The sequence below is a fragment of the Pogona vitticeps genome, chromosome 4 (genome assembly GCF_051106095.1).
Source record: "Pogona vitticeps strain Pit_001003342236 chromosome 4, PviZW2.1, whole genome shotgun sequence".
Taxonomy (NCBI): domain Eukaryota; kingdom Metazoa; phylum Chordata; class Lepidosauria; order Squamata; family Agamidae; genus Pogona; species Pogona vitticeps.
This window is the reverse complement of record NC_135786.1, coordinates 93,601,653-93,628,911: the sequence shown is the minus strand read 5'-3', so window position 1 is coordinate 93,628,911 and position 27,259 is coordinate 93,601,653. Positions and strand designations below refer to the sequence as shown.

The following is a 27,259-nucleotide window of genomic DNA, read 5'->3' as shown; positions in this document are numbered from 1 at the left end:
TAGAAAACTATGTTTTAATGGGATATCTCTCACACACCCTACACACATATACCCCCTTCCCTTGCTCTCTCACTCTCATTCTTTTAGGTTCATGGAAATCCCCATGCCACATACTTGTGGGCTTTCCTATGCTCAGGTAACAAGAGGAGACTGTCCATCAACTGGCATCCAATTCTTACTGCAGGCAGGCTTCAAATGAAAAAGGTAATAGTTTAAAAGGCCCTCAATGTTTATATTTTGGCTGTACAATACACACCTGTGTACCGAATTAAGTTCATACAAAGACATTTTGCTTCCTTTGTCAAAACAGTGAATAGTGACTCTTCTACTCATAGTATGTACTAAACAAGGACAACCATCTTTTGCAAACTGATGCAGAAAAATTTCACATGCTCCTCTCTCCATCTCCCTGGCAGTACAATAATAATAAACTAATAGCTCATTTTGTTCCCTTCTCAAAATCTGCTGCCTGAGCCAAACTCCTCGCTCTGCTTAATGGCAGAGTTAATATTGTACTGCAGCAGTCCTTAGTTAAGACTGAACTCAGTACTTTTCAGTATTCTCCTTATTAATTCCATTTCACTCTATTATCTGAGCCAGATGCTACTTATGCTATTCTTACGACTAGGTTAAACAACTAAACTAGCAAAATAGGCTTTTGTTAAAGAGATATTTTGCAAGAGAAACAACACTCTCCTTATTCGAGCTTTAGTTCAAGGTGCCCTTTTCTCCCTAAATGAACTACAAATAAAATTAGAAAAGAAAATATCAGCTCTTGTCTAACACTACAGAGATCTGGAATAAGCTCCACAAACCATTTAGTGTATTTCACATTAGTGGTGCTCTCTGAGGAGAAGACATTATCTTTACAAGAAAGAGAAAGATACCCCACAGTTATAGCAGGCTAACAGAGTGCAGTAGTGAATCTAATCCACAAATACCTTAAATTTTAGATAGATAGATAGATAGATAGATAGATAGATAGATAGATAGATAGATAGATAGATAGATAGATAGATAGATAGATAGATAGATAGATAGATAGATAGATAGATAGATAGATAGATAGATAGATAGTATCAATTATGAAAGTTTGTCTTAACGCCAACAATGAAGCAAAGGAAAGGATCCAAAATTATTTGAAAATGCAGAATTAATGTACAAATTGACTATGCACTTATTGCATAATATTTCAATGCAATTAAGAAAAGTCTGCTAAATGTTATAATAGCTGCTCTAAATATTATTGCATTACATTATGCACACAGACAAGGGTTGTAATTCAATCATACAAAAAGAAATGCAGCAACTGCAGTGTTTGCCTTTTGTTTATTTGGTAAACCAGCTGTTTTCCCTTTCCTCCTCCTCCCCCCCCCTTACCTTGTTTGCAATACTTGTGATAAATGACTTGATGTCTAGATTAGTTGGGCAGCTCTTCTGACAGGGGGCATCTGCACACTTTAAGCACCTGGGGAAGAAAGTAAATGAGTTAAAGCGACTTACAGCACAAAGCACTGCCAACAACATACGATTTTTCCGTGTTCCTGACAGAAGCTAATCAATCTAAAAATTAATAATGCTTTGCTGTTTGGGAAGCTGCTCAAAATAGCTCCCAAGAGAAGTGCCATTATTCCCATGTCACAGACAGACAAACCAAGGCAACCACTGCCAGATCATTCAACCCTCAAAAGCCAAAACCAAGTCACCCATAAAAGACAACTCCCTTAAGCATGTGCATTGTGCAAGAATTACATGAACAACCTATTTTTCTTCTCTAAAGCATATACTTGAGCTCGCAAACAGAACAGGCAGTATTCAGCTCACTGATGACTATTTGTGTCTCTCACCCATCACAGCCCTATAAGCTTCCTATGTGGTTGCAGCAAATGTAATGCTAAATTTTATAATAGCATTATACTGAATGCACATCCATCCTGGCCCTTTTTAAAGTTCCATGGGTCAGAAGCTTCTCAAACCTTTGTTGACAGTCACCTTCCATTCCTATTGAAACTAAGATAATACATATACCATCCATTTATTATCTTGCAATCAATATAACATCTTCTAGCTAACTGTGGGTTGAATCATCTGTAACAGTCCTTAACCTCCTCCAGAGTGGCCAGTGAAGAGACTGGAAGAACTGGATCCTTTTGTTCCCCTAATATCAGTGCTGAAGGAGGAATGATGTCCAGCAACACACGGTTACCTCTAAGCTATGATTTAGCATTATGCCAAATGTGACCATACTATATTGACTAGTTCTTGTAGACTAACTGACGGTCACATTTAAAGGCAACTAAAGACATGGAGGTCTGTAAGCAAGTCCATCTGAATGCAAGCAGGACAAAGTTAGGTTTGGAAACGGTGGAGCTGGAGCATATGTCCTCGGCTCGCTCTCCAAGCTGACACTTTGGGATGCCAGAACAGGGCTAAACATATGTATTTGCTATAGACAACAGCCAGGATTCAGCAGGCTTCTTCAATACTTTGGGAGGAAAATAAGCTACAAAAGTGGCATTATGGTTCAGTTTTGACATATTACTTATCCAAATCTTGGAGTTCTTTCTAGCTAAACAAGCTGTAGGTTTGGGGAGATAAAACAGTAGTATGAGTTTACACACCCCAAGCAACAATACACCTATCACACTTCTTCACCATTCTAAAAAATTATCTTCAGTCTCCAGAAAAATTAGACCTGTGAACAGGAAGAAATCAATGCACTCTGGACTAAGATCCCCACCCACTACTTGTAAAGCGTCGAGAGTGGCAACCAGGAATCACATTAGGTGGTTCGCAAAAGGCAACAATCTTTTCCTTATTTTTTTTCCTTTGCTCACTTCTCAGCTTGCAAAACTGAGATAACATTGGCCTACAATGCCTGTATCTTCAGTCTGGATACTTCATATATATATACATTAATTTTAGAATGTTTAAAACAGGCATTGTAGGCCAATGTTATCTCAGTTTTGCAAGCTGAGAAGTGAGCATAGGGAAAAAAAATAAGGAAAAGATTGTTGCCTTTTGCGAACCACCTAATGTGATATATATAAAATCCCCCCATCATCTCCACTTCCTCTACCTAATTTATCATTATTATTCTGTAAAGTATTATCCTGCTTTGATCCCTCAGAACCTTGGTGAGTCCTATAGTTTCCTACTAGCAGAGTAACTGTATGACACTGAATTTTTTTAAAAAACCAAGAGGTTAGATAGATAAACGTTATTATGGTCAATGACCAATATCTGAAACAAAAATAAACCATGAATACATATCTATCCACCTATCAATAATAATTTTCTGGTTTGAACAACAACATTTCCCTAGAGGCATGTGTTTAAAATATGAGATTTAGCTTTGACTTAAAAAAGTGGGAAATCCCAATCTGAGGGAGATGCAATATATCGAAAGATATAAAATAATGCAACCTACAGTATCAATTAGAAATTAAATAAATTAGAGCTAGTGTGGTTGTTGTGGGTTTTTCGGGCTCTTTGGCAGTGTTCTGAAGGTTGTTCTTTCTAATGTTTCACCAGTCTCTGTGGCCGGCATCTTCAGAGGACAGCACTCTGTGCTCTGATGCTGTCCTCTGAAGATGCCGGCCACAGAGACTGGCAAAACGTTAGGAAGGACAACCTTCAGAACACGGCCAAAGAGCCCGAAAAACAACCATTAGATCCCGGCCGTGAAAGCCTTCGCGAATACATTCATTCATTCATTCATTCATTCATTCATTCATTCATTCATTCATTCATTCATTCATTCATTCATTCATTCATTTATTTATTTATTTATTTATTTGTTTGTTTATTTATTTACTTACTTACTTACTTACTTACTTACTTACTTACTTACTTACTTACTTACTTACTTACTTACTATCCCGCCTATCTGGTCGGATTAGGATCACTCTACATAGAAGTAGTATTCTAAATTTAAGGCCTGGGAACATGGTGCTCAGCAAACATCAAATGAAATATATATATATAACATTTAAACAGGGGGGGGGATTGTAATTTAAAATTGACCAGGAAGCCATTTTGTTAGGATGGCACGTGCACAGATTATTAGGTGGCATCATTGTACATATTTTTAACAAATTACATCTCTCTCTTTTTTATTATTATTGAGCTGGCTCACAAATAACAGCTGTTGAAAATGTCAAATGTTAATGAGGCAGGGCAATGCAAACTTGGATTTGTGGCATTGGGTGGGGAGGGGACTGGAAGTGCCATGAATATGCCAGTATAGACAGACTCTTATAACAACACCATCTTCCAATTCTCAGAGCACTCTGCAGACTAAAGTGCATCAGGCTGCCATTAATCCCACTTATCACTCTGACAGCTCAGTAATTACACTACTGCTATAGCCCAGGTACTGCAGTTGTAATAAAATATCAACCGCTGTGCAGGATGCATGCTGTTGAAATGTTTTATTAAACTGGGGAGGGGGGAGGGTTTGATCATCAAGTGACATTAGTGTTGACCTATTTTTTTTTACAATAAATTATCCTTTGACCATACCATAATAGATATTACAGAGTGCATTTATTGTACCAAAACAACAAAATATAGATCATTCCAAAGAACCAAGCAAATGGGCATAGAACAAAGACGATTGAAAGGTGTACCAGAATGTCATTACCTAAGTTGATTTAAATGGCTGAAATCATGAGAAATCACAGACACTGTGTACTTAGGATGGAACACAAAAGCAACAACTATAAACCACAGTGCTATATAAATTGTCCTATGCACACAACACCTTTTTTTTTTAAATCATACTTAATTTTTCCGAACTTCTCCTTTTACTACACTGTTATGCATTTGGATTAAATAACATTTCAGAACTAATGAGGAAAGCACTACTTTTTTTAAAAAAACTTCTACATTAAAAAACTTACAAGGGCTATAGCAGTGGAAAACAATGTTATAGGTAAGTTTTTTAAAAAAAAAGAAATCAGTATTCAGTTTGTTGAGAACTCAGTTATACTGATGCTGTCCTCACTTTTTAGGCTTATTTAAACGATCTTTTGTTTGATTAATAATCTATGTGGGATAGATGACATGGTGTTTCTAGCAATTCAAATCTTGTTCGATTTAACTTTATAAGAAGCAAGCAGGTGCCAAAGTCTGATTTTGGTCTTCTGCACAAGGAAACAATGTTGAGCACAGATGACTCACGCTGAAACCAGTGTCCAAGTAAACCCATTTGAACCTGGCTTTACTGCTTTCCCCAGTTCAGCTCTCTATCAGAAGAAAGTGCAAAGCAGTTTAGGAATCTTTATCAAGTACAATGTGCACAGTCTAGGCTATATTCATAGGAGTAGGAGAAAGAAAAGGCAAAAAATTGATTATTCCCCAGTTTTCAAGAAGCAGCACTGAGCTGCCATCTTGGACTCTGACAGAAATACAGGAAGCAGCCTTAGAACAGGTCAAACTCTTGTCTGTTTGCCCAAGCACTGTTCTACCTTGACTGTTGGCATCTCTCCAAGGTTATTTGCATTTGCTACCCCATCCTTTGAATGTCAGACCTTCTGCTTGCAAAGCATGTGATAAATTTATTATTTATTTATTTAACTTATATGCCAGCCAAACTACCCAAAGGTCTCTGGGTGGCCTACAACAATTTAAATACGGCAAAAAGATAAAACAATTAAAATACAATTAAAAATACAGTGCTCTAAAAATTGCCATCAGGACCCACAGTTGATGTTATTTTGAACTGAGTATCGCACAAGGAAAGCGATATATTAAGGAGTGGTTTTATCAGTGCCACCCCACCACCATCAAAACCAGCACTGAGCAAAATGCAGCATCATTACAGGAAAGCTGTACATCCATGCAAACAACAAATAATTTAAACAGTACCCGGTTTCCCCTAAAATAAGATCTAATCTGAAAATAAGTATGATTTTTCAGGATGCTAGTAACATAAGCCCTACCCCCAAAATAAGCCCCAGTTAAGTCAAACCCCGCCCTCCACCATTGTGCAGAAACCAGAAGAAGACGACATGACTGTATTTGAATAAATGTAGATTGGTATACATGAAAAAAAAATCCCCTAAAAATAAGCCCTTATGCATTTTTGGAGCAAAAATTAATATAAAACCCTGTCTTATTTGGGGGGAAATGGTAGAATGTTGAGAACATTTTTTTCCAAAAAATAGCAGGGCCTTCACTGTGGTTGTCTCAAAACAATAAAAGTATTCATTTGGAAGTGGTCTGGCATGCCTGACACTTAAGGAAAAAAATCAGAGCCCATGTATATAACTCAAGTTATGTAAATTAACTGCTCTGTTAGTCATTGTGAAAACATTTTTAGTACTGAGAATGTTACGGTTTAGTTTTAATTACTTTGCAGTTGTTAACTGCCTGAAGCCATTGGAGGCCAGCTGTCTAGTTTTTAAAAATCAATACAGTCATTCACTTATCCTGTTTAATTTCCAATGTTGATATACTGGCAACAGATTAAAGATGAACTAAACTCGTGTTAGTGGGAATTTTCCCTTAGAGTTGATCATGGAGGAGTTATACATGAGTTGCTGGCTATGGAAGGCCCACTTCTAGAAAACAAAGTGTACCCCTACATTTAAGAGGACAGCCAGCAATAAAACCAAGAAGGTCTGGATCAAGGCCAAATATAGCCCTCATTTTATCAGCCATTTTATTCATCTAACTGGAAAGTACTGCAAAACTTGCAACAAAACGTTACTGAACTCTAGAACTACAGTCATGGAGAAAATGTCTTAATGTACCAATGCTTTGAAGTTATCACCCAATGTTATTGATCCATTTAATTGTGATAGCTAAAATATCCTCTATTTTCTTATGAAAATGATGCAAGTCTACTTATGTACAGATACAACATGAAGTACTCCTTTTCTCTTGCTGTTCGCTGAGACATGAAGGGAGCAAAGTTTTGATGAAAACAGCTATTGTCAGGGATTCACAGAAGGCAGATGGAAGTACTACAAGCTACACAGTTGAACTCTGTAATTCCCTACAGTATTATGTGTTATATGCTGTCAAGTCAGAATTGCATATAGTGACTCTAATAGGTTTTTCAAGGTAAGCGAGATATTAAAGAGTGATCTTACCAAGTGCCACTTTCCAGTGAGTTTCTATAGCTACGTGGGGATACAAACCCAGGTCTCCTGAGTTATAGACCATCACTCTATCCACTATACCACACTGAACATCTACAGTTTGCTACAGTAGGATGTATTTTAGGACACCACTAGACAGCACTAAAAAGGGGTCAACCAATTCATGGAGGGCTTCTCATAGGAATCTTTTTGGTAACTGTAAGATACAGAATGCTAGACCACAACAGGTCTTTGGCACTCATCCAAAAGCTCTGACATATCTACAAACTTGGCCATGGGTCAATAAGTCTGCATGTCACAAACCCCTCCACCCAATGCTCATGTACAAGTTATTGAAAATAAACTAGGGATGTGCAATTCTTCTTCTCCTTCTCCTTCTCCTTCTCCTTCTCCTTCTCCTTCTCCTTCTCCTTCTCCTTCTCCTTCTCCTTCTTCTTCTTCTTCTTCTTCAACTCCAAATTCCAGATTTCTCCAAGCATTCCCCAGGCATTATGCAGGGAGTGCCAGCCTGGGAGCAAGCTCCTGCAATGCGGGAGGGGGGCGGTAAGAGCATAAAGTGTAACAAGCCTACAACCCCAAGGAGACAGCAATTCATAGGAACCTCACCTAAATAAAAACAATATTATGGTCTTGCTGCTGCCGAAGTGACCTAGAGCTCATCCAGACATTATATTTCTTCCTGTTTGAGAGAGGGTTCAGTTGCCCATTGATTCAGATTAGCTTAACAGATCTGCATGACATTACTGGGAACCTGACTCAAACCCTTCCACTTCCTTTCCATCTCAGGGTCATTTTGCCTTGCCTGAGAAATGTTTGTTTGTTTTGCAGTCCAAGTCCATTCAGATCTGTTATCTCTGTTTGTTCCCTTGTCTCAAGCAAGTGTGCTTCCTATGGGGGTGTGTAAAATTAGAATTCCCTTGACATCAGCTGTGATGTGAAGTGTGGGACTGTTCTCAACACAGAACTAGGCTACTGTACCTCTTGTGGATTCTCTAAACGGGACAACTTACTTTTCAAACTGAACAACAGCCATATGGTGAGAAAATGGATTTTTGTTTTATTTTGATTTTTTTGTGTGCAGCTGAGTGTCTCCCAAATGGTGGGCAGGCGGGCAGGTGGGCAGGCAGGCAGGCAGGCAAATACACACACACACACACACACACACACACACACACACACACACACACACACACAGAGAGAGAGAGAGAGAGAGAGAGAGAGAGAGACAGACAGACAGACAGACAGACAGACAGACAGACAGACAGAAAATTCAATGACTACAACAGAATCAGCAGTTCAGGTGGCAGTAACAATTGCTGGACCTTCTAAGAATTGTCAGCTGAGGGGAAAAGGAGAAGCAAGTTTTTCAATGTGATATTTTCATCACGTTAGTATCTGGCTTCCTCCTTTGGCTCCTTAAGGTTTCTGTGAGGAAAAAGAATAGATGGAGGAGGAGCCTAGATCACAGTGTTATTAGAACCATTAGTATTTTGCTCTTGTGCGTGAAGGCAATTCCCAACCCCAATGCCCCTTGTTTCTCCCTTGATTCATTCACTGAGGCTTTTTTTTTCCTGTGCCACAACATTATCTGCAGCTGTTAACTCTCACTCTTTCTTCTTGCCACCACTGTCGAAAAGCTCCTGTACCTGGAAGCTCATAAAACCATATTAAAAAAGGATTGTGAGTGCATGTTCCTAGAAGGGACAAGTGCTCGGGAATAGGAAGAGAATACAGCTAGGGAGCAAGCCTGGTTTAGTGCTGTACCCAGTATATGCAGGTAAACAAAAGGACCACTTAAACGAAGGAGGGAGAACCTTCCCCCTTCTTGCCACTCAACCACGTGCCTTCTTCCACCCTGCTGGATCCAGCACTGTGCGATAGTGCCTTTCTTATATTTTTATGTTCAGAGAACAAAAGGTTCAGCAAACGTAACAATAAATCATTATACCCTGGGCCACCTTCAGATATCTTGACTTCAAGTTATTTCAGTCCCTCTTCTGATCAAATCATATCCATCACCCATTGACCAAATTGTGTTCATGCCTTCAGCAGTTCCCCAAACCCACATTCTCCCAACTTTTTACTTTTGGGGCATTTACGCTGAGAAGATCAGTCTTTCCTCAGGGGTCACCTCTCCGTATACTCATTTTTGTGTGCCACAACTAAAATCAATGGAAGGGGAGAGAACTTGATACAAAGAGGATAGATAACTTATGGCCCTGCCATAAAAACAAGGAATAACTGCAGAGATGTTCAATGAGGAGACCTTTCCAGTGTTACCTGGAGACCCAAAGCCTGGAATAGTTTGAGAAAAAGTACCTGAGGAGATAACAACCTTGAAAGCCCACAGCCACAGTTTTACCTGTGAAATTCCCAATTGCTAACCTCATATCTCAGTGGAAGGGAAAAAAATCACTTCTCTTTTCATTAAGTACAGCTTCCATAACACAATTTGTGTGCAGTGCTTACCAAATGTATGTATCCTCATAATAGGATATTTCTGAAGTATTATCTTATATGTTTATGTTTATGTTCCATTGTTTGGTGAGTTGCTTCTAGCAATAGGAGAACAGGGGGAAAATCCTCAGAATAAATTAAATGGTATATATCACTTTCTCTTAAAATGTTTAGGAACCATAAATGTGTATTAGCAACCTATCTGTACACTGTTATAGTATTACCGCTGCATTTTGCATTTCAATATTGTGAAAACAGGACTTTTTGTATCATTGGTACCATGAATCATCAGAAGTACCTCTAATGAGCACACAAGCTGTTTGTTTCGGGCCATCACAATTTATGTCTGCAAACAGGTACATGACATTATTAGTGAAAATGGTGAAAGTGCTAATGAAGAAGCCAAAGGAGGAGGAAGGGTAACCCACCAGTAGCTTGCTTTCAAATATGGGGAGCAGGTTTTATAATATTTGATTCATATAGATAAGTAACTTGGATTTTCCTATGTGAAAAGTCCAAGTGCTGGAGCTGATGATCTACATTCAGCAAACATAGGCACATAGAATAGCTTGATGCAAAAACATTTATTGGATGGGGACAGAGACTTCTTCTGACCCAGCTTGACTCATTGGTTCAAGGAGGTTTCCTTGACTAGTGCAGCTTCAATTATTACTTCACTATGGCCAAACAAGGTGGTGCTCTACAGGCAAGCTCCCTATTTGACACACCTCAGGTTACCAGTTCAAAATCAGCTTTGGTTCTGAGTCACATTAGAAGCTAAATTAGAACTTAGCATTACCCAATAAAATTGAGTGGCTCCAGATTCAGGCCTGACAAACATCAGCATTTCTTCAAATGGTGGGTAAGCTATGGAATGTTCTCCTGCAAAGCATGGCAATAGCCACTGTGATGGTAGCAATGATGTCATCTGCCTGTCATTGCTGTGGCTGGAGTTCATCTGCCTATAGCATGACGGGAGGTGGGACTTCAGAGGGTGGAGCCATGGTATTTAAGGGGTGAGTGAATGAGGTGAGAGTCAGATAGGGCTTAAATAGGGTCTAAGATAGGGACTTGGTTAGGGTCTGGTTAGGGACTTAGGGAGTTAGGGCTTATACCTGTCGTGTAGTACTGTGCTATATTTTGAGAGAAGGTCTGAAAGAGAGTGTGTGTGTGATACTTTATATTGATTGCCTTATTATTTCGTTGATACAGTGATTTACCATTTCTTCTGTTATTATAAATAAACACAAGTTTTTATTTTAAAAATCATATATTTGGTCTGAAGTCTCAGATGAAGGAATGGTTGGTGGCAGCGTGAATAAAGTGTGTGTATGTGAGAGTGACGTGGCAGCTCCTTTGTGACGTGTGAGGAGGCTGTCACAGCCACTAGCTTGGAATGGCTTGAAATTATTTGTTATTTAAGAAGATCCATTATAATTTGCCTTCCCACTATAAAAAATAATGTTGAAGGCAGCTACCAATATCCATAAAAATACAACGTAAAAATTATGAACAATTAAAACAGTTAATCAATTGAAGTTAATTAAAACATCAAGAGTTGCCATTAAAAATATCAAAGTTAATTAAAAGCCCACCTGACAAAAATTGCTTTCACAGGAAATGGAAGCTAAAAAGATAAATTCGTTGAGAAGAGCTCTGTTGGCTGCTGTCAGTCATCATGGCTTTGTAGAACCCTCAGGTCCACAGGCTTCATGGCTCTGTCTCAAAGACACAGTGGTACACAAATAAGCTAACATTTTCATCTTCCCAGGATCTGTTGTGGTTATGGAAAGCAAAATGCTGGAGTGAAAAAAAAAAGTTTACTCCAACAGAGCAAGTTTCTTCTTAAAGTTTGGAAGCATTGCTACAGAATCCCGCAATCAGCACAGCAAACTGGTGTGCTGTCTAGGAGATTCTGGGAGTTGTGATCCAGAGGCAATAATATTTCCAAGCTCTGATTATTATATTCTTATACCAGTAGTACAAAGCTGTACTGTACTTTCCACTACCATTCTCTTTGGTCACAACCAGAAGTTACACTTAGATCGCAGAATCTATGATCAGTTGTAATTGCTAGCATATCAAATTACCTTTCTGAGAGGTTAAATGAAAACAGAACTCTAATACTGGACTTCTGGAAGCAGCTGTATCTTAGTGTACTCTGTATTATGCATATTGACTTGAATAACAATGCATGAACAAAAATATATTATTCATGGGACATTATTATGCTCTGTAATCTGGATTTTACTAATAAATCGGCCTGTTGGATCCATGTGAATCAAATTAAATCTGATTACCCAAACATAAATGCTAAATGTGTATGCACTGTGAGGGGACCTCTGAAATCATGATAGTGACAATGGACACGACATGGGATAATCCAGTTTTTTTTTTTTTTTTTACAGAAGAAAACAGTTTTGGTAAATTGGTAAATTCCCCTGTGCAGAATCAACCTGTATCAGTCACAATACAGTATCATGGACTAAGTTGCCTTATTTTATTTTAGTGAAGTACATAAAAGCAAACATTATTTTTCAGAAGCTTACTCTGACACAGTATTACTCTACAATGGTGGCCAAGAATACTCATGAAAATTTGTCTTTTTCACAGTAATACGGTTCTTTTACTACCTACCTTAACCCAGGATCCCAAACAATGTTTACTTCAAAGAGAAGCACTTAAAGCAATGGCGTTTACTTGCATAAAACCATATTTAGGATCACTATTTTTTTTTCCATTAACAAAAACCATTAACAAATTTGGCTTCAGATTAATAAAAATAGACGGCTAAATATGTTTGTTTCCCATTTCTGTCGTTTTGACAGGTGTTCATGTACAAATCAATTTAATTCTACTTATGTACCTTTTTATGGAAGGGGGAGGGTTTTAAGGAAAATTGTTACATTTAATCCTCTGTCCACAGAGGGGTCGAATGCATCACAATAGTAATAAAAACTTTGTGTCAGTATTATAAATCTCCATATTCTACACAGCCTTCAAACCTGGTGAAGTGTGAATTTCTATGTGGTACTTGGGGAAAACAAATTTTGTGGAAAATGAAATTAAAACAACAGCAGCAATAATTATAATCCACAAAGCAATGCAAACAAAAAAAATTAAAATTCTTCGTATATGTTGCATTTCAACATACAGAAGACAAAATTGATCCTGGCTCTTCCTCCTGCCACATCAGTTATACTGTCCTATTCTTTCTGTCCTTCCTTACTGAGCTTGTCCTCTTTCTACCATACTTTTCATTTTCTCTCCACTGTCTACATACTGTTACCTCAACACCCATAACAGTATGGCAGCAGCATGAGCCAAAGCCTGAATCATGTTACATTCCTCCTTCACCATTTTAATGAGGCCACACCTCTTAGCTGTAAAAGTAAGTCATTGCTATGAAATGTAAGGTAGTTATCAGACAGAACATACATCCATATCATCCTGAACACACTTGATCCTATCTCATTTCAGAAACCAAGCTGCATTCTGCCTGCTTACAACTCAAAAAGGATGTCATCAGGAAATACCAGGGATCTCTCCAGGGAAGGCTAGGCGAGAATCCCCAGAGAGTCTCCAACAGCCAGAGAACAATTTACAATCTGACGTATTTTTCCGTGTATAAAACAACACTTTTTACTCAAATAATTTGACAAAAAATTGAGAGTCGTTTTATACACGGAAGGCAGCCGCTTTTCCCTGCCTCGCGGGGCTTAGGAAGTGGGTAAAGCATCCGTAAAAGGGTGCCAGAATCAAAGGGGTGTGAGTGTGCCTGTATTACCCATTACCTGTATTACCCATTACCTAAGCCCCGCGGGGCTTAGGAAGTGGGTAAAGCATCCGTAAAAGGGTGCCAGAATCAAAGGGGTGTGAGTGTGCCTGTATTACCCATTACCTGTATTACCCATTACCTAAGCCCCGCGGGGTTTAGGAAGTGGGTAACACAGCCGTGAAAGGGTGCCAGGATCAAAGGGCTGCTAGCGTGCTGCCCTTTCACGGCTGTGTTAGGGCAGCACACTCACCCCCCCTTTGATCCTGGTGCCCTTTCACGGCTGCATTACCCACTTCCTAAGACCCACAGGTTTTAGGAAATGGGTAACGCAGCTGTGAAAGGGCAGCACAATCACACCCCTTTGATCCTGGCGCCCTTTCACGGCTGCTTCAGGATCAAAGGGTTGCGAGCGTGCCACCTTTTCATGGCTGCGTTACCCATTTCCTAAGTCCTGCGGGGCTTAGGAAGTGGGTAATGCAGCCGTGAAAGGGTGCCAAGAACAAAGGGGTGCGATTGTGCAAATGTTCTAATTTGGGGGTTAGAAAAGGGGGAGTCATCTTATGCATTGGGTCATCTTATATACAGAAAAATATGGTAAGTGGTCTGACTTAGTATGTAATACAGCTACATACTACTGAAATATAATGCAACTATACTTTTATTATTGAAAACATGAATTACACAAATTCTTAGAATTTCAAGCTCTCATTCTACCAAATTTTGCATTACATTTTCTTATTTTATCAGTAATTATAAGCAGTTCTGTTACATCCTTTTGGTGCATTTTCTTTTCTTGCAGAAAGCACTAAATAATGCTCTGCATCATTTCTGTGATGGTAACAAAATGTCTGGGCTATAGAACTGGACAGGAAGAATTTACAATGCTGCAATAATGAAAGCCAGTCCCTTCCAGATTTTTAAACAAAAGGACGATATTAAGAATGTGACAAGTAATTGAAAGATGTCTCATGCTCATCTATTTTCCATGCATTGTCACACCAGGACTCCGAGCTTGCAACCTCACGTAATTTCACTCTTGCTGCAAAGATCAGAACTTTTGTCTTGTGCCCCCACAAGTACACTTTTCATTATTATTTTGTTTTGCCTGTTGTTTTGCACAACAAACTGCAAAATTCTGCTCATCTTCATGTTCTTTCTGGGGCACTCTGCAGAAACGATGCCATTTTGAATAGGAATTGCAGTAATCCCACAGAATTGGTATTTCATCTACACATACCAAATCTCCACTCCCACAAAATGTCCAAGAAATCACACAAGATTAGCCATAACATTTCTCAAACCAAAAACAAAAGCCCTCACATACAGAAATCTTGCTATCCAGAGAAAAGAGGAACTTTCTTCTCGATTTCTCACTGAAAGTGAAAGGTTGTAAAATTTACACCCCTAGACCATTCTGCTGCTATTTTATATTCCTTCTATAACCGTCTTTATCATCACTCAAAGTGGTGGTATAAATAGACTAAATGTGAGTACTAAATAACATTTTCTGCAAATGGGAAGACTAGGAATGGGTTATTGCTGTTTAGTGCACGATAAAGAACAGTATATCTTTGTAAATGGGGTATAAAGAATCTAGTTTCTCTCAGGTGCAAGCATGTCTTGTCGAAGTCGCAACCCTCCTCCTGCACGGAGTCCTTCAGGAATTTCTAAGCATTATGATAACCAGACAACAGGTGCTCCAAATTTTGAAAAGACAATTTACACAGCATATGAGTCGCAACACATAAAAAATAATTTCTCGTCTCCTAAGCAGGCTAGGAAAGATGCCTCGATATAAGTCAAAAGTCTTATAACACTACTGGGAGAAGAGGCCAGGTGAAAGAAGATTATTGTGTACTAGGAATGCTATAATAAAAACTGTCAGTTCTGTCAACCCATTCTGTCTAAGGTCTACAGAGGATTAAAAGGATATTGAACATCATGTAACAGCTGTCTCCTATGAGGAGGTGGCACTTTCATAGCCAGCATCAATGTGATTTTTTAAAAGCGGCTGTTCAGTTTGGTGTGGTTTGGGCATTAGCTATTCAGAGCTGGTCAATGAAATAGTACACACAGAAAGGGAGCTTAATACACAGTGACAACAACAAATTTAACATGGGCATTACATCAGAAGTGTACATATGTAGAAATGATTGCAGTGTACACATGTATAACACTTAACACCTGTAGATACTGATGTGGACATATTTCAAATAGGTCTCTGAGGTGTGATTTTTTTTTGTATTCGCGAAGGCTTTCATGGCCAGGATCTAATGGTTGTTGTGGGTTTTTCGGGCTCTTTGGCCGTGTTCTGAAGACTTCCGAAAGGCTCTTTGGCCGTGTTCCTTCAGAACATGGCCAAAGAGCCCAAAAAAACCCACAACAACCATGTATGTTTTTTTATTTATATGTGTAGTACATTCTTCTGCTTCTTTCCATCATGGAGTTCAAGGAAGCATCCAAGGAGCATCTAGGATTTCTCTTATCCGAGTTTTAACCAAATCTGTTTCGTTTCAGAACTGTAGCATATGCTTTCAGATTATGCCCTGATATACTACACCAATGCCTTATTTGCCTAAACTCCAATGTGCTGAAAGAAGATACGGGGTGTGAGGCTTGGGGCAGGACTTCATGCCCCATATCTTTCCAGGCAGCTTCATGAGGCCAAAAACTACCATAGATTGGGTTGTTCTAAAATGTATATTTTGGTACATTTTACCAAGTGGTGACAAAATAAATTCAGCCAATGACTTACTTCTAAGAAATATGTGCCTGGCAAATTCCACCTCACCAAGAACTTTTGGCCTTCACATCTAAGGGTTACTTCCCTGGCAAAATTCATCTTGCCATGAACTTTTGGACTTAAAAGTTCTTCACATTGGTCAACACCTGACAAAGTGGGTTTTTTTTAATCCATTAAAGTTTATGTATTGTATGATGATTTTTAGTGGTCTATAAAGGTATCATCTATTTTTGCATTTGTATTGACTTTAGTAAAGTTAACTATACCCATCAAGCTACAATCAGGCTATATCCTAAGCAGTGTAGCTGGCAGAAGGCTGACTGAGATTATAACTGTTGAATCTTTGATTTTGGATTGCCTGTCATTATCTTGTTACATACTTACTGAATACATGTCCTTGAAGTACATGCATGGCCAAACTGGCCATAAGATAAATGGAAAAATCCATGTTGTGGCAGTACTTTTCTTTGACCAACTGAAAATGGCACAAAATTTGTGAGCGAGGTTTCATGTCTCTTCTTTAAACACATATGTTACCAAAAGGAGGCAGGGCATTAAAGTGGTTTAAGTTCTGTCATCTGCATATATCACTTGAATATCCGGGGTGGGTGGGTGGAGAGGAATTGTAGATTTACAAAGAGGGGTCTTTGGGTGTTAGGTTCAACCCTTGATGAGCCACAAGCATATTACTAACAGGATGAAGGGAGGTATGAATTTTTGGAATTCCATTTTGAAAATAAAAGCAATCTCCTATTTCAGAAGCAAGTCCAGGGTCTGTCAATGGCCAAGACTTTAAATTCTACCTCCTGCTACTCCTTTTGATGAATCCATTATCATAGTGTTCCATTTGCTTTTCTCCTATACAAACAACAGTCAAATGAGAGAACATGCCTGCAAAATAAAACTTTTGCACTGCTGTGTGTCATTTTTGCCATCACTCTATCAACATCAACATTGGCATCCTTATTAAATGCAATTTGCTGCCCATGTTATCTCCTGAACATATCAGTCACTTTGACTTCTGAGTGGATAATCCAGTCTTCTTCATATCTGGGTACATACACATAGTGTTGCCATGTGTCTCCAAGATATTTATGGCTTATGGCCACCCACATAGCACTATCACAGTATTAAAAGAATGACTTACCACTGTGACTCCAAAGTGCGTTTACATGGCCAAGCAAGGATTTGAGCACAGGTCTCCTGTGACACTCTGCACCACACATTTTCTAGGTACATATAAGATGGATTTTTTATACTGTGCTGGTTTTCAGTGCTTTTTCTCAGAACCGTAGACACACAAAAAGTTTTTTTGAGGAACGTTTTATCTGTGTGCTCACCGAACAACAATTTATTTTTTCAATAAAACAGACAAAAACATGTCTAAGAAATTTTTGCGATGCTCTGCATTTTGCTGAGTGACAAGCTCTTTCAAGCATTTTGTTGCTGTGAAGGGTTGCATCTAAAAAGTAATATTTCAAGCATAATTTTTCAGGTTTTAAACATTTATCTGTGTATTTTTCTGCCCAGGATAGAAACAGATCCAGACATCCTCTTATAATTCTATGGATAATTTTAATATAAGACTGTTTGAGTATATTCTTTTCTATTGTTGTTTTAGGCTACTCATGCCAGAATGTCACAAGTTAGGGTCTTGTAACACCCAGGTGGTGGGTTTTTTAACAACTTATTGTAACTTTAAAAACATAGCTATTTTGGTTGCGTTTTAGGAACCAAATGAGTTACTTTTTAACAAGGGTAGATTTGATAAAAAATCAAATTAATTTAAAACTCTCATTAAGAAAAACTCAGTTTAAACAAGCATTCCCACCCCCAAAAAAACACACTTGATTATTATAGCTCATATTTTTCACAAAATATTTTTCACAAACTCATGCCCTCCAGTCCAGTTATCTGGTGTCTAAAAGAGTATACTTCAAAGAGAGAGAGAGAGAATTAAGGGTGTGAATTTGTCTAAATGAAGCTGCAGAAGAAAAATAGGGTTATTGCTATAAAGAATCAGCACTGTTTGAAGAAATTAGTGAAAGCAATCCTGTAGAATTCAATAAGGCTTTGAACAGTTTACAACATAATATCATGCTGAGACGGGGAAAATCTTCAAGAACATCCTCAGTGAATGTTTGAAAATAGGGTGGGCCAGGTTGTATCTTCTCATCTCTGCAAACTGCTGCTAACAAATACAGTATGTGTCTCTGCACACACAAGCCTATTTTGATAACTGATGGTTTCTACTAAACAGGATACTATGGAATACAGAAAGTATTGCTGGTCCCTTATTTATAAGACTTTTTTTAAAAAAATTATCTGAATTCATCATCCCATAATAGAGAATTAAAATTTATAATTCCCATTCTGAAATGAGATATTTGAGCTATGATTCTTCAAACTGAATTTGAGTTCTTCAATCAGAACACCGGGCTTTCTTAAAATAAAAAAAGCACTTTAAAAATAAAAATACAGAAAATCTTATTTAAATTTTAAAAAATGATTTTTTAAAAAAATCTGACCTGTCACATTAAAAAAATGATTTTCACTCATTCTGCTCTTTCAAAATGTGGTGGTAACTATAGTTTATGTATACGTTCCATCTGTACCTCACCTTCCTTCAAACAAGCTATCCTACTTTGCCCTTTATCCTCCTAATAGCGACTTTGTGAGCTAGGTCTGGCTAAGACTCTAAGTAGCCCAAGGTCACCCAGGCAACCTAGTGGGCTGGGGGTGTTTCTTAGAACTGTAACTACAGTATAACTACCCTGAAAAGAAAAATTCAAAACATTGGGTAAGCTGTTGGGACGACAGCATTGCCAATCTCGCATAAACGTGCATAGAAAAAACACAAACTCTATAAAATGAGGACTGTAGAAGAATGACAAATGTTTTGCTCACATTAACCAATGTACACTATTAATTAGACTGCCACAGTTTATTTTTGGGCCTGATTGGGTTTTCAAAGGCATTTCTTGTGCCCCAGTGCAAACAAATCAGGGGTTTGCAAGAATCACCCTACAAATTATGCACCTTCTCTCCCTTCTGGTACCAATAAGAGTTGAAAACACCAAGTTGCTGAACTATTACAACTCATCTGAAACCACAGCTCACCAACTCAAGGTTAGTTTAAATTTCATTTTGTTACATAGTTTTGCTCCAGCTCTGTTTACAAAAAGGGAAGGAAGATTGCAGAATGGGCTGTAGCAGCAAGATAAATGAATGGCTGGCTGCTTTATATTCAGGTGTAAGGCACTCCATAGGGAAATTACCAATCCTCGCAGGAATCAAACAGATTTCTTTCTGCAATTGATTTGGCCATAGAGCAAATTGGCATAGGAAACCATATTAAACCTACAACCTGATCATATTCAAGGCATAGCATAGGGTTGCTATTTCAGATTTCCCATCAAAAACCACCTTGAAACTTCAGTTTCAAATCCAAAACAGATATGCAGCAGAGTGGTGTGAATGCGTGAGCATGACTGCATGTGAGAGAAGGTGGGGGGGGAAGAGATCAGTAACTTGAGAGATTTCACACTAAGCCTATGTGAAGGATACCACAGAAAACTGGGCAGTGTTGAGTGACCATAGGTAGCCTCTCAAATAATGGTCTTTCCTTTCAAAACATAATTGTAAATGGCTCTCTTTTACACTGTATCATCAGAAGCCCAAGAAATGCAACATGCATTCTCTGTTTCAGGTCACTTCTGAAAAATTAAGTGGAAACTCCTTATTTTAATGCAACATTAATATACTCCACTACGGTGGTGGTTATTTCTGCTGCTGCGGAAGTCCTCTTCTGAGACAGAAAAGCTATGGAACGAACAGAGCCACTTATACTATGTACCATTGTGTGGCATCCAAAGAAATATTCATACTTTAAAAAAGACTAGAAGGAAACAATCTGTACTTTTCTTTTACATGAAGAATGTTGAAGTGGTCATTCTACACGCCTGTCTGAAACCTTCACCTTCATCTCTGTATTGAATCACAATAGGATCTCAAGTACTCCTCATCTACAGCTTAGCTAAACAACAACGGAGTTGATCTCTTTGCACTTCTGTCTGTAAGAACACAAAGAGTTTTTGGGCTGCCAAAACTCAGAAGGGGAGTGGCAAATGGGCAGGGGTAGTGACCTGCAACTCACTGTTGAGTCGGACTTAAGTCACACCCATGACAACCTGGACTCAATGTGGTGGTTTCCTGGGCAACTTGAGGCATGGTTTGCAACTCAGATCCATTCATCCGAGTCATGTTATCTAGTCCCTATGGTCCCCTGCCCCTGCCAGCCTTCGTGCAGATCTTCAAATGCAGCACATCAGAGGGCCTTTCATGGTTACACTTTGGCCTGGTCATAGGGCAGGTCCTCTGAACCGCCTCTGCCTGTGAGTTGCCCTGCTGATGCTCTAGCCTGCCCTGGAGCATCACCAGTGTGACATACAAGAAGAGATGGGTCGAAGGACCTGCCCTAGGAGTAAGGTTACAGCCTCCCTATAAAAGGCCCCTTGCCTTCCTCTGGATTCAGACGGCCTGCCTGTGCTGGCCTATCAACTGGCCAGCACATGCATCCGGGCAAGCAGTGGCCTGGCTCCTGAACAGAGCCAGCCGCAGCACATAGGCCGATGGCAGTAGGGGTGGGCAATGGGAGGCCTAAATCTTTGGTACCAAGTCCTGAGTCTCTGACAACTTGGACTTGGGACTTGGTACCAAGACATGGACTTGAAGTTGACACTTGGGCCCCGAGACTTGCACTTGTAACCTGGGTCCCAAGGCTTACCAACATCCTTGCAAATGGGATCAACTATCTCATTATTTTCTTGCTTTACTATTTGCCTTTCCATATAAACTACTGGCACTGCAAAATTGTTAGTGCATGAGACTTAACCTGTATCAGAGATGACTTGACGGCACACAATCCTAAAGAGGTATCCAAAGGCACAAGCAGAAACAACACAAAATGCTCTCCCCCACCCCCATCTTTCAATGATGTATGCCATCTTGTGTCCTTTTTAAGGAGAAAGGCAGGGTAAAAATATTTTAAATTAATAAACTAATTACAGCTCCAATGCACATGTGGCACATACCAAACTACAAAGAAGACTTTCTGTTCTTTCTTCTTAAGAATGGGTATGTTGTAAATGTCAAGATGTGATCTTTTATACTAAAATAATTAGGGTGTGTGAGTAAAAAAATGCAGTTTTGAACATTTTTGTTGTAACTAGAAACTGAGGTTTGAATAGCAGTTTACTGAAAGCTACTACAAAACTATTAGCTGGCTCTCCTGCTGAGCAAAGTCATTGTACAGTAACACTGTCTAGCAAAATGAATTACTTTCATGGCTGACAGCTGAGCTATGCGAGAGAATTGAAAGCATATTGAAAGAAACAGAATATATTTATGTTGCAATGTGTTAATATGACTGGAGATACTGTTTGCAAGTCGTATAACTTGTACCCTCTATAACTACTGTACTCTGTTTTTATAGTACCTTGGTGTACCAGATCCATTATTTTACAGGCCTTTATTCCTCCAGGTTTTGCAAATTTAGTCACAATAATAACTGTTTAGTATCATAGTGCCAGTCTGTCAGGTTCTGAGTTACAAGTCCTTGTAGTTATAAGCGGTGCAACCACAATACTGATTCCCTTTTAAAACATTTTCCTTGGTGCACCAGGTCCCTATAACTTGCAGGCCCTGAAAAAGAGAATATTTACATTTGGAACTGGCTTGGCTGGGTGAGAATTTATTAAAAATTCTGTGTGTATTTTTATATGCTTAAAGGCTAAATAAGTAATTTTCTTCAATATATTCTTACTTTTAAGAACGTTAATATTTTAAGAGATATATTCTCAGATTTTTCAATGTGTCTTTAATAGGCCGTAAGCTCTTGCATTTTTTAAAATGTAATTAGAATATTATTTTTGGTATTTTATTGTACTTTTTATGCTCCTGTATTTTGGAATGAATTCTGACTTGAGTATTGCTTATGGAACATAGAAGCAATGTAGATCGATATATCTTGTAGAATTAGACAAACTGATGTTGCTTGAAATGATTGCAACAATGATAAGACTTATACCTTGATACTCAGATGAATTGTGATATGATTGTCTGATTTGAAATGATTGCCTGGTTTCAGTCTGGAATTAAACCTTAGGTGAGATATATGCCAGCTGTTACAAACACAGGTGTCTGATTTTTCCCTGGAAGACTCTTAGGAAGAGGTTCAGCTGTCAAGACTTCCTGGCCTCACAGGAAGTACCAGGTATTTGGAGCAGAACATACTAAAGATTTCATATAGTCATTTCCAAACATTTGAAAAAACCTTCAAATATATACTGTGATCTACATAATCTGACATGTGAAGAAAGACACAATGAAAGAAGAGTGAGTTCTTTATCTTTGATGTGAGCTCAATTTCATAATTTGCATGGCAGATGTGAATCAGAAAAATGAATGCTGGTTTAGCCATTATCCAATGCAGAATTTCACTTATACCGTTCAGAAATAACAGCTGTATCTTCAAAATTGCCCTCCCATCCTTCACCTACTTTTTAAAAACCAACAAACAATTTAAGATGCTTGACACTGTTCCAGATATTTGGCAGAATACGATGGAAGGGGGTTATTGAGGAGAGTTATTAATGTCATAGTTCCAGCCAAGATGGTCTATAGAGATCAAGACCATCTCCATTTCCACTGAAACCTGCCACATTCTTTCAAAGAGTTCACACTGAAGCAGCATAACTAGAGCAGAATAACAGAAGAACTTAAAGAGCCATACTCGATGAAACTAAAGTCATATCAAATTTAACATTCAGTCCACACAATGTCCAGTTAATGGTCAACAGGGAGCCTGTCAGCAGGACATGAGTACAACTGGACCTTGCTCTTTCCGGTAGCTAATATACAAAGGAATATTGACACTGATACCAGAGATAATATGGTCATCCTGATTAGTATCCATGGATAGGTCTAACCAAGAATTTATCTAATCCCATTTTGAAATCTCCCAAGTGGCAGCCATTTACTGCATTTTATGGAAGTGGATACCATTGTTCAACTATGTGCTGCACGTGGAAGTAGTTACGTGATATACAGAGAAGCACGCTGATCTGTGCCTTTATCAAAATGGCTTATTTTGATATTTTACACAAACCATTAAGACTGATCTGAATGAGCCACCACTGTTTAAACTAAGATGATTTAGAATTCAATGTTCCTATATTTAGCAGCAGAAGATGCCAGAATGCAAAGTGTTTTGGCATTAGATAATTCTATACAGTAGTATTTAGTTTAGTCAAAAACTTTGTGTGTGTGTTTTCAAGGGGGATCCAGATATGCATAGTATGAGCTGGCATCATAAAAACACCTCATTATACTGTATGCACAGAAAACAAAATGAGTACACCTTTCACTTGAAGAATATTTGTCATTTTCTTTTCACACATAGGGAAGGAATACATCTCTTTTTACAATATTATGAAAATCAGAAATAGATGACATTTCCTAGTGTGCTCTGACATTTGTGCTGATGTTAAAGGGGATTATTCTAGCTTTTCTTTTCTTCCTGAAAAGAAAATTATTCAAAAAGCCAAGATTGAAAAGGCTTTCCAACACAGCAGTATAAATAACACAAGACAAACTGCAGAGGTCAGCACAGAGCAGATCAAGAAAGCTGTGAACTCCTTCAGAAATCAACTTTATAATGTGTGAAGATTTAATTTTAACCCATAAATCCAACATGGTAGAACAATAGCCTATTTTACAAATATATACATATATCTGAGATTTTATGCCTAGGATCACAAAGCTTTGTGCAGCTGCCACCTGTGACCAATTAGAATGCAAAAATTTAGTACAAGAAGCAGTACTCAGATTTTTTTTGACATACCATGAAACGTGATGAACTGTGCAAGCCCCAAAGAACAGAACCCTAGGGTATTCTGATGGTTAATGAACTCATTATTGTTCTAGGGGGAAAAGACAGCAACTATTTTAGAATGAAAATTACTAGATTTTTCTGATCCCTCGCATCAAAATCAGAATTGACTAAAGATAGTCCAAGTCTAAAAAAAAACTCCATAGCCCTGATGTCTGAGCTACAACAAATGATAGCCCTTCCACCACAGAGTGACATATTGGCCTCATTCGCGCATGCATGTCATATCATTTGGCTACTCTAGCTAAATATCTAAACCAGGGGTCTCCAAACTTTTGAGCATGAGGGCCACATTGTATATTTTCAACATTTTTGAGGGTCAAAGGAACATGTTCGTAAGTGTGCACGCACGGATGGAAGATGGCATGAGGGATGTACAGTGGACCCTTGACTTACAGACAGCTTGACTTACAGACTTTTTGAGTTACAGACTTCTCTGGCCGCAAAATTTAGGTTTGACTTGCAGCCTTAGAATTGACTTACAGACCAGAAAAAAACCAAAATGGAACAAAAACGGCCTGTTACGGGATTAATCGGTTTTCAATGCACTGTAGGTCAATGGAGACTTGACTTACAGACTTTTTGACTTGAGAACCGCCTTCCAATACGGATTACGTTCTCAAGTCAAGCCCCCACTGTATTTTGCTTGTTCTTCAAGCTAATTTTACTTATATGTTTTCAACGTTAAAAAATTCAGAGAACTGCTGCCACTTACACAGAACATTTATAAAAACAAATGGGTTCATTGCTAAGTCAGAAAATACTTTCTGATGAATACAGGCATTCTGCTCTCTGGAACTGCAAAAAATAAAGTTGTTCCATCTTTCATATAATAGCCCTTCAAATATTTTTAATGTCTATCATATCACCTCACAGTCTCATCTTCCCCCAGCTAAAGCTGTCCATCCCCCTCAAAATGTCATCATAGGGCTTCCTCCCCCGAATATTCTAGCCCACACATACTAGACATGGGGGCTTCATATTCATATCCTGGGGGATACGAATATAAAGCTCTGCACTGCAGGTGCCAGGGCAGTTTGTTCCCACCCACCCCGAACCAGCTTGGTCCACTCACCAGGCGTGCGCATCTGTCAGCTGCAACACAGCGCCAATCGGGCATGTAGTCCTGCTGGTGCTGCCCTGCATGTCCCTCCCAACAGCTGAGTGGGGAGACTTGTCTTCCTTCTTCCTAGCTGGAGCGGTCAGCTGAGAGGAGATGTGGGAAAGTACCGGCAGGACTATGTGCATGATTGGTGTAACACTGCTGCCAACAAATGTGTGCGCCTCAAGGAGACTGGTGAGTGGGCTGAGCTGGTTCTGGGGGGCAGGAATGGACTGCCTTGGCACCTGAGCTTCCAGCTTCATATGTGGGATACGAATACAAAGCTCCCGTATCTAAACCATGTTCTTGCTACCCATAACTAAACCTCAGGAACTGCATTTCAACCTTTCAGAATGATGAGAAACAATGTAAAAGCTAGGAACCACCAAATGATGAGGTCATGGGAAAATTATAGTGGATACCTGGGGATCTCCTGAGGGTCTGAGTTGCTTATGTTCTGAGCTTCCCTAGCCTGGGTCTAAACAGAAATTTCTAGGAGTAGTGCCAAAAAACAGTTTACTTAAACACAAATACCTTATAAACATTACCAAAAAAAAAAAAAATAAGATAGGGTCAAAACTACTCTAAATTATTCTCAGACTTGCTGCTTATACCACTGGATCTTCAGTTAGTCACCAGTAACTTAACTGCTGACAACTATCTCACCTACCAGTGTCTCTCCTAGATGCTGCCTCGTTGCCCTGAGTTTAAGTTGTCCTTAAGAGGACCAAAGCACAGCAATCTTGTAATATTAAAGTATTAATATTGTTAAGAGTTTGTATTATATTTAACTTGAAACAGGAATACATGCCTTCATAAGTGAAACACAGGGGGAGGGAGGCAGAGCACAAAAGAAAACACTGATCAAGTGTTTCACTTCAGCTGGAAATGAGGCCTTGAAAAATTCTCATGGTCATCTAAATGACTCCATCGTTTCTCAGCGGAAGTACTGCATCTGCTTTCAGATATTATTGAAATGGGAATCTTGTGCTGTAATCAACAACAAACACTTTAAACCACATACATCAGAGTAATTCAAAGCAAGCAAACAAACACCTCTTGCACTAAAGGGGTATTTTCTGATCCCATCAGAGTCCAACATACCAAGAGTGAGCAGTGGGTTCAGCAGCAGCATTAGGGTTAGTCACTGGCTTTAATACATGCATTTGTATTTACTATTAGTTTTTATATAAGTTTCTTTTGAAAGGGCATGCAGGATTCCTTATCATTCCTTATCATCAAGAAGTTTAATGAAGTTAATAAACTTCTGTTTTAGCTATCAAGTTCACGAGAGAGAGAGAGAGAGAGAGAGAGAGAGAGAGAGAGAGAGAGAGAGAGAGAGAGAGAGAGAGAGAGAGAGAGATTTTGTGAAACACCCACACTAAGACAAAAACATAGTATCCCACAGTGACATTTTTGTTTTGCTTCTCAAAAACATCCACCTGACAGGTAATCATACTTTAACAACATCAGTTTTTATGCTTTCAGAGCTGTATACACCAGTGAATGAACATTTACTAGAAAAATAACATCAGTTCCAGCAAGCTAAACATCTGCTTTCTTCAGAACGTGCTGTACGTGTAAAAACAAAGTACTCTTTGCACATTCAAACATATACCATGATGTTGTGGTCTTCAAGTTTCTTTATAAGGAACTGTGGGCTAGAGAGCTATTAATATAGAAACAATGCAATGCTACATTTATTAATGTAGCTGAACGTCATAAGGGAGGCTATCGATTAAGAATGACAATTATTTTAGCTTGACACCCTCATGTTTTTCTCATGTTGAACTAGGCATACAGTCCATAATGATTCAAGATGTACTTTATGCCCAGACTCTGCATATCCTCCCCAAGACCTTTCCCTGGTCAAAAGCAACTCCACAGAAGATTGACTTCACTCACACAACTACAATCTCCCTTCAGACCTTCCAGGTCAACACCAGAGGGCTGGGGGACAGGTCATGCCCATTGTCAGGTCCTTTCCACAATTGGCATTGGGAACATCTGAACAAGCTACAGTCTTCACAGACCTTCTTATGGCTTTCTTATGTAAGATGAGAAACATGGAGAGGGTGAGGAAACTTTCTTGGAATTGGTGATTGTGACGTTTTCTTCG

General features: G+C 38.8%; 1 protein-coding gene across 2 annotated transcripts in view; it reads right to left on the bottom strand.

Moving 5' to 3' along the window:
* DPYD (dihydropyrimidine dehydrogenase) overlaps nucleotides 1-27,259 on the bottom strand; it is a 623,728-nt gene that overhangs the window by 440,751 nt on the left and 155,718 nt on the right. For both annotated transcript variants that reach the window (XM_020801233.3, XM_072997958.2), the window contains exon 4: nucleotides 1,381-1,468. In XM_020801233.3, the coding sequence (XP_020656892.3) occupies nucleotides 1,381-1,468 (88 nt within the window). The remainder of the gene's footprint in view (nucleotides 1-1,380; nucleotides 1,469-27,259) is intronic.